Genomic DNA, 17759 nt, shown 5'->3' with positions numbered 1-17759 from the left:
ACCCTCTGCGGAAGATAATATCAGAATCAGATTCAGAACAGTACAATGAATTGCAAATGCATTCAAACCCAATTAAAACTGTTTAGTTCAATTCATTCAGCAACTGTTGATGAGCTTGATCCCGGGATCCCAGCATGTTTCAAAGTAATTTACACCTCCAGCACCCCATTTTCCAGTTCCCCACACTTAGGGAACCACTTTTTTTACACTGAAATGCCACACATCTGTCGGATTCAGGCTCTTAAGGGTTTTTCTGCACTTCGGACTTCCTAATGAACCTCCTCCAGAGAAGTGAGAACCACTGTGGCAGCCTTGCTTTTGACTTGAAGCAATTTTTTTAAAAATAAGCCGTTCTCTACAAAGACATGGTACTGTTACGGGCACCTGCACGGCTCTGTCTTTCACACGTGCACCCCAATTTATATGTGGACAGACTTGAACAAGCCGTCTGTCAAGAGTGCCCCCTGCCATCTACTTACCAGGTTCCATTTTGTTGATGATTGAAACCTTAATATAGCTGTATTTTATCTTTCCAAACTGGTCCCAGTAGCTTTGACCCCTCAGTATTTGCTTTTGGATGAAGTTCTCAAGAGAGCCAGCGTGGCTGTGTTAGAGAGTGTTGGACTAGGAAGACCTGGGAGAGACCAGGGTTCAAATGGTGGCTTAGCCATGAAGCTCCCTGGATGACCTTAGGCCAACCACCCCCTCTCAGCCTGGCCTACCTCACAGGGTTGTCCTGAGGATAAAACGGGAAGGACAACTGTGTACACCACCTTAAGCTCTTTTGGGGGAAGGAGGAATATAAATCATGTTGGTGATAGTAGTTCTGTAGTCCTGACCTGTAGCTCACATTTGTAAGAGCTTGATCGTTTAGTGTGGCAGCCCTTACACTTTGGAACTCCCTGCCTATTGATATCACTGTTTTTATTTAAACAAGCCCAGCCAGATGCTCAGAAAGTTGAGGTGGATTTTTAATCTATTTTCATATTTTAACTTCCATACTGTCAGGGAACTGCCATAAGTGCCGGAGGGAGAGAGCAAAAGCCAGAGGGATTCCAGAGAGCGTCCAGGGATCGGGAGGAGCAGCCCATCTTCTGGGGAAGAGAATCAGCGTAGCACCAGTGGAGAAGGGGGGAGCAGATGGGGGAAGCGGCAAGGTGGTCCCATGACTTCTTGCCGGGGACCAGCGGGGAGAGTAGGGGTCCTCCGCTGCCCACACCCTCCTTGTGCAGAAGGCTTTCGCGCAGAGAGAGTAGGAGGAGACTAGGCGTCAAAGAGCTTCTTTGCTGGAAGAAGTTTAAGAAACGCCCACTGACAGATTCTGCCAGCGATTGAGTCAGCCATGGGTGAGTGGCTGTCCGGACAGAAAAGGTTCACTTAGGCAAGCCAGCCAGGTGTTTGCACCCAGCCGGGGAGATAAGCACCGGCTTACGCACGAGCAACCCCTAGAACCATTACACATACGTTGCAAATGTTTATTGATTTTATTGCTTTATCTTCTTGTAAACCGCTTTGAGGCTTACTACAACCAAGCGGCGTGTAAATTTTCCAGATATGAATAAATAAAAGCACAGTTTGCACAGAGGTCCTGACTCCTTCCCTACTGTTGGTGAGAGCAGGTCCCAGAGTCCCATGGCTTCAGGCAGAGATCCCATATTCCCTTTCGGGGGGGGGGGGGTGGACGTTGTCAGATGCTTAGCTGCTGCATCCTAAATTTCTTTATCCGCCCACACTGCCTTTCTCTCTGTCTCTCTCTGCCACCACCCTCCTGCTCCTTCCCAGCTCACAGCAGCTTTTTAAGAACTGATTTCCACATCTGCTTCTCTTGGGTGTCTTGACACTCCTGAGCTGTCAGGGGCAGGAGGAGAGGAGCAGTCTGTTTTTTGTCATGTTGAATCTTTCCTCCTTGTCTCCTCCTTGAAGGAGGAATAAGGGCTTCTTCTAATTTTGCCCAAATAAGTGGACCAATGACATTGCCATACTAAAAAACAAAATGGGAAAAGCCTGTTTATTGGTTCAGCTGTTCTCTGCAGACATACAGATGACTGCATGGTTTGGTGTGAGACTGAACTTTATCGTCAAGTTAGCCAATTGCCCGCGATTATGGCTGAGCAGGGATTTGAACCCTGGTCTCTCAGGCCCGGATCCAACACTCTTCCCGCTCTGCTACATTGCCCTGCCTTGGTCTGACATCCTTCTGTACATTCTCTGACCTTTCCCCCCCTGTCCCCTGTCCCTTTAGCCCCTTCTCATAGGATTTACTGTAGAGCCTGCAATTGGCCCAGCCTTTGCCAGCATTTTCTGAAATTATGTTCCTCTCTGCATCTTCCTGTTGGTTCAGAGAGGTTTGGGGGCATCCCGTGGCACCAGAAACACAATAAAGCTAGATGGATGAGCCAGACAGTGACAGGAGAGAGGTGGGAGGCCTGGAGACGTGAGCTGAGATGGTGGGGCCTGAAGACCGGCTGCTGGTTCGTTCAGCCACTGACTTGCCCTCTCCCACCTTTCTTTCAGTGTACAACTGGACCGTCGATGAGGTGGTGCAGTGGCTCATCACCTACGTGGAGCTGCCACAGTACGAAGAGACCTTCAGGAAGCTGCAGCTCTCTGGGCATGCCATGCCAAGGTCAGTTCCGGGGGTGCAAAAAAGGAAGCTGGGTTTTGGCCTGTGGCTTCCCAGGGTTTTGTGATAGCGCTGCTCGGAGATCCCCAGTAGCTTGGCAAAGTCAGTTTCAAACCTGCTTTCGGCGTATAGTGTCGGTGGGCCAGCTGTGGAGTAGTTGTTGGAATGTTGGACTATGACCTGGGAGACCAGGGTTCAAATCCCTGCTGAGCCATGAAATTCACTGGGGTGACCTGGGGGGCGGGACATCCACTGCCTCTCAGACTAACCTCTACCCCACAGGTGGGATATAAATGCCACATAAAAAGGTAAAGGTAAAGGGACCCCTGACCATTAGGTCCAGTCATGGCCGACTCTGGGGTTGCGGCGGTAATCTTGCTTTATTGGCCGAGGGAGCCGGCATCCAGCTTCCGGGTCATGTGGCCAGCATGACTAAGCCGCTGGCTGAGATGACCGGCAGAATCCGTGAGCAGGGGAAAGAGACGGCGGAAGAAGATTGGAAGAAATTTAAAATTTACCTTAAGAACTATTATAAAATTGAGGAATGTTAAAATGTCGAGGTTTGGAGAAAGAAAAGGAGATTACAGTGACATAAGATTAAGTTGAAGAAAAGAATAAGAAAAAATATATTTGATAAAATTAATTAGAATTTGCTGAAATAAATTTTGGAAATTGGGATGTAGGAAGGGGAGGTTTGGGGGAGTCCGAGAAGAGAGGGACATGAAAAAAAGGTTACGAAATTTTACATGTTTGTATGTCTTTTTTTATTTGTTTGTATTGTTTAAAATTATTCTGTAAAACCAATAAAAATTCTTATAAAAAAAAAAAAAAAAAAGCATGACTAAGCCGCTTCTGGAGAAATCAGAGCAGTGCACGGAAACGCTGTTTACCTTCCCGCCAGAGCGGTAACTATTTATCTACTTGCACTTTGACGTGCTTTCGAACTGCTAGGTTGGCAGGAGCAGGGACCGAGCAACGGGAGCTCACCCCGTCGCAGGGATTTGAACCGCCGACCTTCTGATCAGCAAGTCCTAGGCTCTGTGGTTTAACCCACAATGCCACCCGCATCCCAAAAATGCCACATTATTTATTATTATTTATTATCAGAGATTCACAGGGTGCTTTACAATATCAAAACACAAAAAGGCATAACATAATAAGGGAAGTATTGCAATAAATGCAATAAATAAAATTATAAAAAAATAAAACTTATCTATCTGGCCACTTTCTCCTTCTCACACATTTGTGGGGGCTAACAACTAGCTCCCTGGGTTTAGCGAGAGGTGTTCTCTGCAAAGCAGAGACGATATCCCAGCAAAGGAAGCTTTCCTGCTTTATGAAATGAGAATAGCTGGTGCAAAATATCCTTGTGAACGACCAGGAAGCTGCCTGTTAATCTCCTACCTGCCTGCCGGTCCTCGCAGAGCTTGCCTGAGGGGCTACCTGGCCAAGCTGTGTTTTTTGCTCCAAATGCCCTTCAGATGTGACCACCTCCTCCGCCTCCCTCTTCCCCGCAGGTTGGCAATCACCAACGCCACCATGACAGGAACTGTCCTGAAGATGACTGACAGGAGCCACAGGCAGAAGCTGCAGCTCAAGGCCCTGGACACGGTGCTCTTTGGGCCGCCTCTCTGTGAGTGACGTTCTTGTGGTCACGTGACTGTATGTGGGTGTAGTGTGTCAGCTGACATGTGTAGATGGGGAACACCTCTGGGGTACTTCCGCTAGGCACTCAGGAAGCTGCAAGGACTCCTTGTCTTCTTCGGTGATCCCTTGTAGCAGAGTAAGATTGTCTTCCATAAACATGGTTTTAACAGTGAGTCCATAAGGCCAATTCTGGATCCACACGTCCTTCCACAGTGGAGACATAGGTTTCTGGGTGGGAATTGATCACGGTGAGGGTTGCCAAGTGTGCCTTCCTCTTAGCACATTTCTCCCTTTTGTCCTGAGTTTGAGCATCTCCAAAGCCACACCCTTGGTAAAGGCTGTTCTCCAACTGGAGCGCTCGCAGGCCAGTGTTTCCCAGTTGTTGGTGTTTATAGTACTTTTTTTAGATTTGCCTTGAGGGAGACTTTAAACTTCTTTTGTTGACCACCAGCATTACGCTTTCAATTTTTAAGTTTGGAATAGAGTAGTTACTTTGGGAGACGATCATCAGGCATCCGCACAACATGACCAGTCCAACGAAGTTGATGTTGAAGAATCATTACTTCGACACGGGTGATCTTTGCTTCTTCCAATACACTGGCATAAGTTTTTGCTATGAGCCATTCAACAGGGGAAGGGACTTCCTTGGAAGGTGGTGGACTCATCTTCATTGGGGGTTTTTAAAGCAGAGTTTGGATGGCTGTCTGTCAGGGATGCTTTAGCTGAGATTCCTGCAGTGCAGGGGGTTGGAATAGACTCTACGATTCTATACACTAGTTCTAGTTTTCTTCTTTTTCGGACTTGATGCCTGGATGGAATGGAGGAGAGAGTTTGCAGGCTGCCTGTAGTTGAGAAGAAATCCCCCTTTCCTGAAAATTTGCCAGAGTGATTTGGAAGTTGGGTTTTGACACTTGGACTGCCTTTAGGTAATTTGTGGCATAGAATTTACTTTGTCGGTTTGGCATTTAAGTGGTTGTGGCCCAGCCTTGCCTCTGTGTGGTGTAGTGGTTCAGAGCGGTGGACTCGTAATCTGGTGAACCGGGTTCACTTCCCCGCTCCTCCACATGCAGCTGCTGTGTGACCTTGGGCCAGTCACACTTCTCTGAAGTCTCTCAGCCCCACTCACCCCACAGAGTGTTTGTTGTGGGGGAGGAAGGGAAAGGAGAATGTTAGCTGCTTTGAGACTCCTTCGGGTAATGATAAAGTGGGATATCAAATCCAAACTCTCTTCTTGGAACAAGGAAGGGGGAAATCCAAAGAAATGTGGCTTCAGCATCCAAGACAAAACAGAAATCTGTAACCAGAATATTCGGAATCTCTTAGACAGACAGGTAGATTAATTTGCATGCCTGCATTTCCTGGACCTTTTTCCTTTTTGGCTGCCTGAAACCACCCACGCACCCACCTTGGGCCCCCATGCTTGGATTGGCAAGATGAGGAGCTAAGGGGGCAGTATTGTTAGGCAGCAGCAAAGCAACTTAGGGTTGAGTCGGGATGTTCGTACAGAGAAGTGTTTGTGTTGCTGGTTCTGGACTGCTTCAACTTCTGGTTGAAAAGGGAATAAATCTAAACTGGCCATATAAATGGTGTGGAAACCCTCAGGGCCTGCAAGTACTCTAGGAGAGAGGTGGTTGAAGAGGAAAGTGGATGATTTATTTATCATTCTTAAGTGCTGTTTTTCCCTTGTGGGATTCCAAGTGGCTGCAATCGATCTAACCCGGGAGCACGAAGCTGGCGTCTCCTTCTGCTTGGCTCACAGGCTCTGGTGAGTGAGTGGCTCACAGGTTGAACGTCAGGTGTGCCACCAATGCTTCTCTGGGACACCTGATGCTTTGCAGGTTTCTCCCAGGCATCTATCTATTTGGCCTCTGTGAGAAAGGACGCTAGACTAGATGGCCTGATCTTGTTAGGTTCTTTCAAGGGGAGGGCGTCCCTCCACAAGCTCTCCATACTGCTGATACCGGCAGCATTTTGGGGAAAGGTGTGACAAGGTGATTTAGTGGTGGGAGGCCATAGTGGTGACTGAAGGCAGAGAGGCATCAAAGCTTCACCATCTTCCTGCTCAGCTTGGGAGCATAAGGAGAGCTCAACCTGTGAAACCGATTCCGGGATAAAAAATTCTGTTTGCAAATAAATGGTTTATTTATTGGGCCAAGGTGGAGGGTGGGAGTTTCCATCACTACTTTTATCTAGCAGCAATGACCGGAGACCTGGATCTTTGCTCTCTGGCCCGACTCATGGACGCTTTAGCTGCAATTCCTGCATTGCAGGGGGTTGGACTTGAGCTCCCGCCAACTCTAAGCTTCTGTGATTCTGTGGCCCTTTCTTCGATCCTTATGTCAGACGGGTCCTTTTGGGAAGAATCTGAATTTAGGCCTTTTATTCTCCCAAGGAACAGAAAGCTTGCTTGAAAGGCACTTTGGCTGTGAAGAAACCCATTTGCTTTGATCAGGAAGAGGCGATTAATCAAAGTATTGCAATTATGGGGCTCAGATATCTTGGCCACTCTAAATATTTACAGTCCAATGCATTGTGTTTAGGTTGCCTTTGCCTGGTAATGAGCTGAGCGGCAGCATCAGCCGAGTCCCATTAGTTAGCAGTTCTTGGAAAGGCCATTTGCCGCCTGCGGGAGACCCACGGCCTTCGTGCAGCTCTGCCGATGCTCCGGATCCCTGCTGCCATGTGCAAGGGCCTTCCTTGTGCATCAGGGCAGCCTCAGTCTGGGGCAGTAACTGAAATAGGGGAGGACAGGTTGCAGGAGGCAAGTGGGGATTCTTCCCAGTGGGGGCTGGGACTTTAGAAGACATCTGAAGGCAGCCCTTTATAGGGAAGTTTTTAATGTTTGATGTCTCGTTGTGTTTTTATATTGTGTTGGAAGCCTCCCAGGGTGGCTAGAGCAACCCAGTTAGATAGATGGGGTACAAATAATAAAATTACTACAGTCATACCTCGGGTTACAGACGCTTCAGTTTACGTTTTTTCGGGTTGTGGACTGCCGAAACCCGGAAGTACTGGAACGGGTTACTTCCGAGTTTCGGTGGTTGTTCATGTGCAGAAGACCAAACTGCAACCCGCGCGTGCGCAGACACGCCGCTGCGGGTTGCGAACGTGCATCCCACACGGATCACGTTCATAACCCAAGCATCCACTGTATTCTTATTGAGGGGCCTGGCAGCCAGGGGCCATACAAGAACATAAGAAGTGCCTGCTAAATCAGGCCGAAGGCCTGTCTAGTCCAACATCTTGTTCCTACACTGACCAGGCAGATGCCTCTCACAGGAACCTTCGATCAGGATTCGAACGCAACACTCCTGTGGTTTCCAGCAACTGGTATTCAGAAGCATTTCTCCCTCTGACTGTGGAGACAGAGGACAGCCAGCATGGCTAGTAGCTATCGATAGCCCTTTCCTCCTCCTGAATGGGAGGGACTTCCACAGTTTAACTGTGCCCTTCGCACATTAGTATTTAACTTCTTGCCTTGCTGTGCTGCATGTACAGAAACTGGCCAAGGCTGTGGAGTGAGCCAGGAACTGAGGAGGCTGCAGCAGCGTCCTTTGGGCATCCTCCTCCTGGCATCGTGTGATTCCTGAGCCCTGTGACAGGAGCCAGGAAGTGAAAGTGCCTCATTGGCCTGGCGGCAGAAGGGAAGCTGGAGCAGGAGGATCAGTCTCCCTCTTCCGACAACCCACCCCACGGGAGGGTCACCTCAGGTGCACCGTCGGTCTGTGTGAGCGCTAGGATAAGCACAGGCCTTGGCTGGAGATCTGTGGGAAGGGGCCAGATCCGCCGAGAGGCGCTGAGGTCACTGTATCCCAGCACGCTTTGGAAAGCGCAGGGAAAATGCAGAAAACCTCACGTTGAAGGGCAGGAAGTCAAAGTGGGGAGCCCAGGGCAGCCTGTGAGCGGGCCAAGCCCCCCTGCTCTGTGCCTGCTTGCTCCGAAATTCCTTCTGTGTGGCGCTCAGTCTCCAAGGGCACCCCAGTGTTTGTTTACTGCCGGAGTTTGTGTGTGACCCTGTCACCATAGCGCTGGAGCTTTGGTTTCTCCCGGCAAGCACAGCTCCGTGGTGCAAAAGGCAGGTGGCGGGAGGAGGGGGGGTGGAGGCAATTTATTTAACCACGGAGGAGGCTAGCAAAAAAGGGGGCTGCGGCTGCCTCCTCATCACACCTGCCCCTTAGAGGGCAGAGCAGAGCCATCAATAGTCTCCCCCTTCATGATTTTTACAATCCTCTATTTGGGAATCGCTGCTCTAATCCAGCACTGGGGGGGCAATCAGAACTCCTAAGAGTTTTACATTCGAAGAATCAGCGCTGATGGTGCCTGCAAATGCAGGAGACCGAGAATATCTGGTGAGCGTTGCTGCTTCACAGGGGGTCTGTGTGTGGAGGAAGCCACAGGAGGATTCCTTTGCAGCAGCAGCAGCAGCCCCACAGAGATCAGTCTTGCCCTCCTTTGGAAGGTGAGCAAATGCAAACATTTTAGGAAGGGAGAATTCTTAGTTGTTCCCCAGCACTTAGGAGCAGCACGGTTGCTTCTTGGAGCGTTTGGCTTGCCCCGGCCACCCAGAGATTTGAGGAGAGCATGGACTCGAATCCACGTTTCCTGTGTTCAAACCTGCACCCCTAGAGTGCACACCAGGGGGGTGCAATGATGTAGAAAGGACTTATTCATGCAGGGCAGAGGTAAACTATGGCACTTGCTTCCACAAGAGGCAGTGATGGCCACCAACCTAGATGGATTTAAAAGAGAAGTAGGCAATTTATGGAGATGTCTTCTGGCAGCAATGGCTCTGATCTGCCTCCACAGTCAGAGACTGCAATGCTCCTGAATACCAGTTGCTGGAAACAACAGGAGAGGGGTCTTGTGTTCGAATCCTGCTTGTAGTTCTCCCTTTGGGGCATCTGATTTTCCACTGTGAGAACAGGATTCTGGGCTAGATGAGCCATTGGCCTGATCCAGCAGCAGGCTCTCCTTATAAGAGGTTATTACAGTCTATCGGCGGTAGTTGTGCATGAGCTTGATTCACTGCTAATAAAAACATTTGAGAGGTCTAGAAAGCAAAACTCCATCTTCCGAGGCACCGTAATAAGGACTGACTCTCTTTCTGGTTCCTTCGCCTGTAGCATAAGATGCTGATGACGTCTCTCTCAGTGCAAAACACTTGCAAAATCTTGGCATTGTGAAGCCCTGAGCTGGACATATCCTCCTGGCACCGCGCACAGGAATGTCAGAGCTGAAACTCTGGTGCGCCCAGCTTTTCCCAGGGTCACCGTCCTGCAATTTTGACGATGTCTCTATAAGAACGCGAAGGGGCAGCTATCAGCCCCCTGCATCTCCTAAACACCTCCTGAATTCAATTTGAAGCAGGGTGGCTTTTTCAGACTTCTCAGTAGAAGTGGAGGGGGCGGGGTGTTTCTCCCAGACCTGTTCCTGTGCGGCTGCATTTCTCAAGGAGGACATTTCCATTATGCCTTTGCGAAATTAGATCCAGTCCCCAGGGACTGTATTGCAATACCTTCTGAGGAAAGTGCAGAAGAAGAGGAGGAATTGTCCCTTCTGTGAATGCTCCTTGCTCTCCCCTGGAGTGAAAGCTTCCTTATGGATACCCAGGGAGACTCATTAGGGTTTGAGGGATGCTGAGAAGGACAAACAGGGCATCAAGTCAAGGCAGAAGCAAGCCAAGGCCGCTCACTTGCCCCACCGCAGGCTCACTTTCAATAGCTGTGATTGCATTTTTCTCCTGCTGCAGAACTTCTGCCGTTCTAGGCACCCCAGTTGAAGGAGGATATTGACAAGCTGAAGGATTTGTGTAGAGCAGGGTGACTGAGATGGTCCAAGGTCTGACAACCAAGCCTTAGGAGGAATGGTTAGAGTAGCTGGGTATGTTTAGCCTAGAGACTGAGAGGATACAAGATGGTCATCTTCAAATATCCAAAGCCCTGCCCCATGGAAGTTGTAGCAAGCTTGTTCTCTCCCACTCTGGAGAAGAAGACCCATGGCTTCAAGTTACATGAAAGGGGATTCTGACTAAACACAAAGAACTTTCTGACTCCAAGAGCTGTTCAACCATGGAGTGGACTCCTTCCGAAGGTGGGGAACTCTCCTTCCTTGGAGGCTTTAAAGCAGAGTTTGGGTAACCATCTATCAGGGATTCTTTACCTGAGATTCCTGCCTCGTAGGGGGTTGGGCTAGATGACCCTCGGGGTCCCTTCCAGCCCGACAGTTCTATGATTCTATGCATTAGTTCTCATTTTTAGGCAGGCCATGGTGTCTGGATTCTTGCGCTACTGCCAGCAAGCAACATCCATCCCCGCAATCAGCAGTGCCAGAATAAATACATAGTAGGTGCCAGAGACACCACCAAGATGCAAAGCAGACATCACCACTGTGTCCGGAAAGCAGCATTCAGTGCAAAGCAGTTAAAGGGTTTTTTGGTGCAATCAAGAGGGCTCTGGGAAGGCCATGAGGCTCCAGGGACCTCATCCGTGAGAAAACTGACCCAATACAAATAGAAGTGCTCCATTTCCCTTCAAGGACTGAGCCCTACGCCTTCTTGTTTTCGCTGGACTCAGAGGGAACTCTCTTGAGCAATTATTGGGTGATTACAGAGAGTGAAATAAGATGGGGATAGGAGGGAGGGAGGGAGCAGGGAGGTGGCACACAGTCCATTTGGGACCCAGGGCAGAGTCTGTGGGGCTCTTCTATTTTGCCACCCATTCATCTGCCCGGTCCAGATCATTGTGTGGCACAAGAAGAAATGGGGCATTGTGCCAGAGATCTGATGGCTCAGACAAGCCTCCCAAGCCAAATACTCCAGGAAGCAACACTGGAGGGTCAGAACCAGCAACCCAGAAGAGCCTTGAAGTTCTTCTGCGCTGAGTTCTCAGTGACCCAGCCCTGCCCAGAGCCATCCAAATAAGGACTGGCCTCCCTAAGAGCATGTTGGTTGAAAGGTCCCTCGGATCTCACATAAAAACACCATTCTGAGAGTAAACAAACAGCACTGGTCAGCAAGCCAGCCAAGAGTGTTTCCATTCAGCATGTGAGCAGACAGCAGGCCTCTTCCTTCCGTAACCAGCCTCAAAGTATAAATCTCTTACGGACCGTTACAGCACATAAACCCATTCTTGTTCTTCTGCTGTTACACCCCACACGGTACCCATACAATCTCCATGGTTCCCATCGCTGAAGCAGCCGCCATCCATTAGAAAGGAAGCCTGCTTTGCCACCACCAGCAATTTCGCTTGAAATGCAAATATCGGTTTTGGGGAAAATGGTTTTTGTCAGGACTGTGGCAAGGAAAGAGTTAAACTCCCCTTCTCCACCCAAGAGGGACCTGTGGCTGCATAGGCTTCCCATCGACTGCTATTTGCCTCACAAAAAACGACACTTTTTAAGTTTGCAAATGGTAAAAGGAGGGATGGCAGAGATTTACAGCAAAAGGAAGCCATGAGTTTTCCAGGTGCTCTTCCAAGTTTAGCTTGCTTGGAGTACGTGAGCCTGGCTTTCTGTAACAAAGTGGACAGATTCCGGACAGATGAAAGGAAGGACTCTTTAACGCAGCTCATAACTGCCACTCGCAGGAGGCCGTGGTGGCCACCAACCTAGATGGCTTTAAAAGAGGATTAGGCAAATGAATGGATGACTCTTGATGGCTACTAGCTATGGAGGCAGCAGTGCTTCTGAACACCCGTTGCTGGAAACCACAGGAAGGGAGAGCATTGCTCTTGTGCTTGAATCCTGCTTGTGGGTTTCCCAGAAGAGGCACCTGGTTGGCCACTGTGAGAACAGGATGCTGGACTAGATGAACCATTGGCCTGATCCAGTAGGCTCTTCTTAGGTTCTTACGAGTCTCTCTTGAGGCCTCTCCAAGTCTCAGAAGCTCCCTTCCGAGGTGCAGGCTATCATAGCGAAAGCTGGCCATTCTTAGGGATGCTTTGTAACGCGTTTGCTGCCGAGTGAAGTCAACCCAAGGGCTTGAGGATTGCAGCTCCAGTTGTCCCGTCCAACCCAGAGAAAGTGGGAGGCTTCCTCATATACCATAAGGAAACAAAACCCTGGGGTCATTTTTCTAAGGATGGATCTTTCCTTGTTTGCAGTGCCTTCCTGAAACTTTGGCTCCCTGCCACTCTAATCCCCAAATCCAGCCATGGTTTGATTGCTCTGAGCTCTTTGAAGAGTCCTTGTGTTCTCAGGCTGATCTCCTCTTTCTCTCGAGCAGAGGAGTTACATAACTGCCTCCTAGGAATCTTACCATTTTAGGTGAAGTGAGGAGTGCTTTCCAATTACCCGTTTCTGCGATAGGAATTTCCAATTTACTCTGCTGGCTGATTGGAGGCCAAAGGAGAGCCCAGGACGGAATGGCAGATGAAACTTATGGACTATATGGAAATGGCGGAAATGACTGGTAGAATCCGTGACCAGGGAGAAGAGTTGATGGAGGAAGATTGGAAGAAATTCAAAGACTACCTTCAGAAACACTGTAAAACTAAGGAATGTTAGAGTGATGTTGGACTGAAAACAAGAGGTTTCCAGCTGTACAGGTTAAAGTTAATGATAGACTAAGATTAAAGATTAAGATTAAAGATGTTTAAAGAATTGGAAATTTGATATTAAGAGGGAAAATTTTAATGGTATATGATATTAAGACCAAGGATTAGGTTTAAAGAAGTTGAAGTTATATATTATAATATTTTATTAAATTAAAGATTGGGATTAAAAAGTGGAAAAGAAACTGCTGGACAAATAATTTGGATTGGAATACAAAAGAGGGAGGTATGAGGAAGTCCAGAAAATAAGCAACTAAAAAACGGAAATGAAACAGAGATATTGTTTTTAAATTGTTATGTTTCTTGTATTTTTATTGTTGAATTTTGCTTTTGTTTTTTTTTTGTTCTTTGTGTTTTTGTTATATGTATTGTGTATGTTTTTCCTTTATTTCTTTGTTGTTTAAAACGTTAATAAAAATTACTTTAAAAAAAAACAAACAAAGGAGAGCCCAGGACTTGACCCTTCAGCCCTGTCTCACACCAGGCTCCGCCCCCTGTGATAAAGGCCCACCATGCTAGACTTGGTGTGACTGACAGTAGCCATTATCAGGTGGCCATGCAACAAGGGTCCATTTGCACAGGGTGTAGCTTAATCAGGAAAGGTTGTGCAAACCCTGGATCAGGGCTTCTAGTCAGTTGTGGGCTGGACGAGGGTCAGATTCTGAATCCTGGCAGGTTGGTGGCATTGTGGGTGAGCAGTTCCTGAGTGGATTACTGGCCAGTTTCCTGCCTTGGATGGAGTCTCACTCCCCTGAAGGAGCAGGTTTGTGGCTTGGATGCATCTCTATTGCTAGAGAGGCTAAGGAGTGGTGGGAAGACAGTTTTTGGTCTAGGATGGCTTGGCCACTGTGGTTCCTGCATTGGTAACCTTGATGATTGTAATGCTCTCCGCATGGGGCTGCCCTTGAGGGAGAATGCAGAATCTCAACTGCTTACTGAGGCAGGATAGAAGCATAGAATTGTAGAGTTGGAAGGGACCCGGAGAGTCATCTATTCCAACCCTCTGCAAAGCAGGAATGTGCAGCTGTCCCATACAGGGATCAAACCTGCAACCTTGGCGTTCTCAGCGCCATGCTCTAACCAGGAATATTGCCGTCCTGTTGCTCCACTGTTCACAGAAGGAGCCGGTTAAAGGTGCCGGTACTGGTGTACAAAGGCCTATGCAGCTTGGAGCCGGGGTACCTGGAAGATTGGCCGGCCCCTTCTATACCCAGCTGATCACTGTACTCTTCAGGACAGGGCATCCCGCACACACCGTCTTCTCAGGAGATCTGTCCCATAGGAAGTCTGAATTGAGCCTTCAATGCCCTTCTGCTAGATATCAGGCAGGCACCTTCTCCAATGAAGACTAGTGGAGTTATTTTATCCTGCTTTGTTTCTGCACTAGATTTGAAACTCTTTCGACTTGCAGTTGTTTTAGATGTGTTTTAATTTGTGCTGTGGAATCGCTTCAAGACGCGTCGTAGGAAGTGATTCATAAATAAAGTAAATAATGCATTGGTGACGGAGCTCATGCTTCAGGCAGGGATGTGTATATTTAGTGCTTTTGCAGGAATGCTCTGTAAGCACATGATCTAAGAATAGCTGGGGAATAATATGACTTTCTGAGGCTTGGCTGCTGCTGGGCCAGTGGGGAGTCCAAGAAGGCAGGATGATCTGTTGGGCTGTAGCTATGGGAGGGCCAGCCTTGGGGCAGAGTTGATGGCCAGCCAGTGTCCCCACTGAGAAGTCCATCCAGGGGGTGAGAGTGGGGGAACTGGAACAAGGATGCTGGCAGGCTGGTGGGCAGAAGCAAGGCAACATACCATGGCAGGGGCAACCGCTGCAAAGTCAGGAAGAATCCCCAGGAGTAGTATATTTCTGTTGAAGGATGGGAGAAGGAGAGGTCCCTCCAAGAGGAGCCTCAAGAGCAGGCTTCCTCAAACTCAGCCCTCCAGATGTTTTGGCCTACAATTCCCATGATCCCTAGCTAGCAGGACCAGTGGTCAGGGATGATGGGAATTGTAGTCCCAAAACATCTGGAGGGCTGAGTTTGAGGAAGCCTGCTCAAGAGAGAGGATGTCTGCATCCCTGTAACTAGTTAATAATAATTGTGCATGCACACTATTTAATTTATCTGCAGCTTTTCTGTGCTGCTCAGACACACACACACAAAAAAAAATCTGAGTGGCTCACAAATAAAACTAAAAATGTGAAATATAAATATTTTTATTTAACTGAGTTTCGGGGGATGGAATTGCAGAGATTGCAAATTGCATTATAAACTAATTCACACACAACACGTAAAGGCAGTTTGAAACGCCACAAATAAATATTGCAGAGTGCAACAAGGCAAGCGAATAAAAATCCAAAGAAACAAAACAGGGCCAATGAAACTGTTTGTAATCTAGAACGCCTGGTCCTATCTTTATCTGGCGCCGAAAAGCTTGCTGTGCTGGTGTGAAGTGTGCCTCTCTGGGGAGGACACTTCAGAATCAGGGCACAGACTAACATCACTGTTTTTCTGAAACTAAGGGTGACGCTGTCCTCTACTAGACCGACTTGTGCAGGCGAAAACCCAGGGCCCACTTTTAAGCCAAATCCCTGTCCACCAGTTGATGTCCAGTGTGCTAGTGTACAGGGTTCTGCCTTCGGCAAAGAATTATGTGTGGTTCCGAAGTTTGTATGGAAAGTTGGCTACTATGGGCTCTTCCTGCCCCTTGGAGCTTTCCTTGCCTGACCTAAGCGCAGCCACAGGTGTTATATCAAATGCAAAAGAGCAAAGGGAAGGAAGGAAGGAAGGAAGGAGAGGAGAGGAGGTGGGCTTGTTTCCTTGTCTAAATAGGCCATTGTGTGACTTCTGTTTCCCCAGTGACCCGTCATAACCACTTGAAGGACTTCATGCTGGTGGTGTCCATTGTGATCGGGGTGGGCGGCTGCTGGTTTGCTTACATCCAGAACCGCTACTCAAAAGAGCACATGAAGAAGATGATGAAGGACCTCGAAGGTCTCCACAGAGCTGAGCAGAGTCTGCACGATCTCCAGGAAAGGTGAGTCTTGGAGGCTGCTGCAGGGTGCCATGGGTGGTGCCAGCTGCTGCCCTGGCTGTCTCCCTTCTTCGCTAGCACCTGGCTTGCTGATGACTTTTGCTCAGATCTTCCCAAATACTTTGGTAGGAGACCGGCTTGTGCTTCTGGTTTGGCACTTACGAACCACAAAGCACTGGATGAAGCCCCCTTGCAAAGCAAGCATGCTGGGCCTGTCCTGACCTCGCTCCTGCCCACCATGTGCCAGTATCACCCAGCAAGGATCAAGGGTGGGCATCTAGTGCTTTGTGTGGACCAGAAGACTGCTGGCTTTAAACACCCAGAAGTTCATGCAGGTGAGCTGTTACCTGTCAGATCTTGAAGCCTCCCGAGGATGGAGACAGCAGAACCTCAGTGGAGAGTCCAGGTTTCTAGGCAGCTTATTCCAACTGGTCTTACAGCGAGGGGGTTTCTTCTAGCACTTAGTTTAAACCAGGGGTTCCCAAACATTTTGGGGGCTCTGCTCCCCTGGTTCTATGAACTCATCCCCAGCGCTCCTTACCCTGTGAAAACCATCATTCAAAAGGAAGATAATAACACAATAAAACAGTAACAGTGAATTGCACAATTATTCAAAATCCGGTTTAAACTATTGAATTAATTCAGCAAAACTGAGGAACTTGATCCAGTGATACCAGCTTCTCAAAATCTGATAGTTGTTTATGCCTCCATCACACACCCCTGCCACCCCCTTACCTCTTAGCACCTTCCAAGGGAACCCCTCCCCACCCCCAGGGATGGTTCAGCTCATTTCAGAACCACTGATTTAACCCTTACTTCCCTGTATTCTGAATTTGTTTCTTCTTGGTCTGCCTTTGGTGGATGGATGGGCTAAACAATGGAGATAATCTCTGTGACCGGAATAATCCCTGCAGATTAACCGATCAAACTGACATCTATTTCCTTATAGCGTAATTGTGAGCAGTTATTGGCATGCGGCATCCACACGGCTCTGTTAGTCTGTCCTATTTGCAGCAAGCAAAGAACAGTGAGGCTTTTTAGCTTGCAACCCATGACTGTAGTTGGTGAGGCCTGGGATAGAGGGTGATTTGCCCCAAATATTCAGGGTTTGAAGCCAGAACCTGCCACAGGCAGGCCCCAAGGCACCTTCTTTCCTCTTTCTCCCTGCCAGCACAAACTGGGGTTCCTGTTTTGTTTCACTAGAGAGAGGCTTCTAAAAGGGGCATGAAATCAGCCTCTTCCTCCCTCTCTCCCTCCTCACATCCTCCAGTTATCTGGCCTGATTCCGGCCAACTGAGAAGAGGCTGAGTCACTTAAATAATGGAAGCCACCCAGGACCCACTGTGGCTTGGAAGCGCCCCCCCCCCAACTCTGCCTTTGCAGGAGGAGCTGCTTCTGCTGCAGCAAGGCTCGGCTCATCACAGTCTGTTGTTTTGTCTCTGCAACTCTGTGCATGCATGCAGATCCCTGAGAACCTCCCTGTCCCCGCCACCCTTTTAAAAAATGCCTGAACATGTGCAGGCAAGCAGTGCTCAGGGTGTGGAGCCTTTTGTCTCCCTCCCTCTCGTGTGTTCCTTGGCCTTTAGCACTTCGTGTTCCCCCTCTGGCCATCGCTCCCTCCCAGCCACCAACCAGGCGGCAAAAGCTCAGTTACAGGATTCAGAACCCAGCCAGCTCATTTAGCATGTTTTGGCAACACAAAGCAATTACATCGCTCCACATAGTTGCTCTCCGACACAGGCCTGCTGATAAGCAGTTTGGGGGAGGCAAGGCCCTTCTGGGTCTGGACCCTGGAAGAGTCACTTCCTGGACAGAAAATAATCTTGCAGTTGCCCCCAGAAGGAGTGGAGGGGCCTGTCCTGGGCTAAGGGGCCATGAAGACAGTTCTGTGCAAGGCCGGGGCTTCTGAGGTCC

General features: G+C 48.8%; 1 protein-coding gene across 10 annotated transcripts in view; it reads left to right on the top strand.

Moving 5' to 3' along the window:
- STIM1 (stromal interaction molecule 1) overlaps positions 1-17759 on the top strand; it is a 111719-nt gene that overhangs the window by 71966 nt on the left and 21994 nt on the right. For all 10 annotated transcript variants that reach the window (XM_081001942.1, XM_081001943.1, XM_081001938.1 and 7 more), the window contains 3 exons: positions 2515-2626; positions 4141-4256; positions 15671-15848. In XM_081001942.1, the coding sequence (XP_080858068.1) occupies positions 2515-2626; positions 4141-4256; positions 15671-15848 (406 nt within the window). The remainder of the gene's footprint in view (positions 1-2514; positions 2627-4140; positions 4257-15670; positions 15849-17759) is intronic.

Source organism: Podarcis pityusensis, assembly GCF_964106645.2.
Source record: "Podarcis pityusensis genome assembly, chromosome: 4".
NCBI classification, from domain to species: domain Eukaryota; kingdom Metazoa; phylum Chordata; class Lepidosauria; order Squamata; family Lacertidae; genus Podarcis; species Podarcis pityusensis.
The sequence above is the reverse complement of the archived record's forward strand: the minus strand, read 5'-3'. Positions and strand labels throughout refer to the sequence as shown.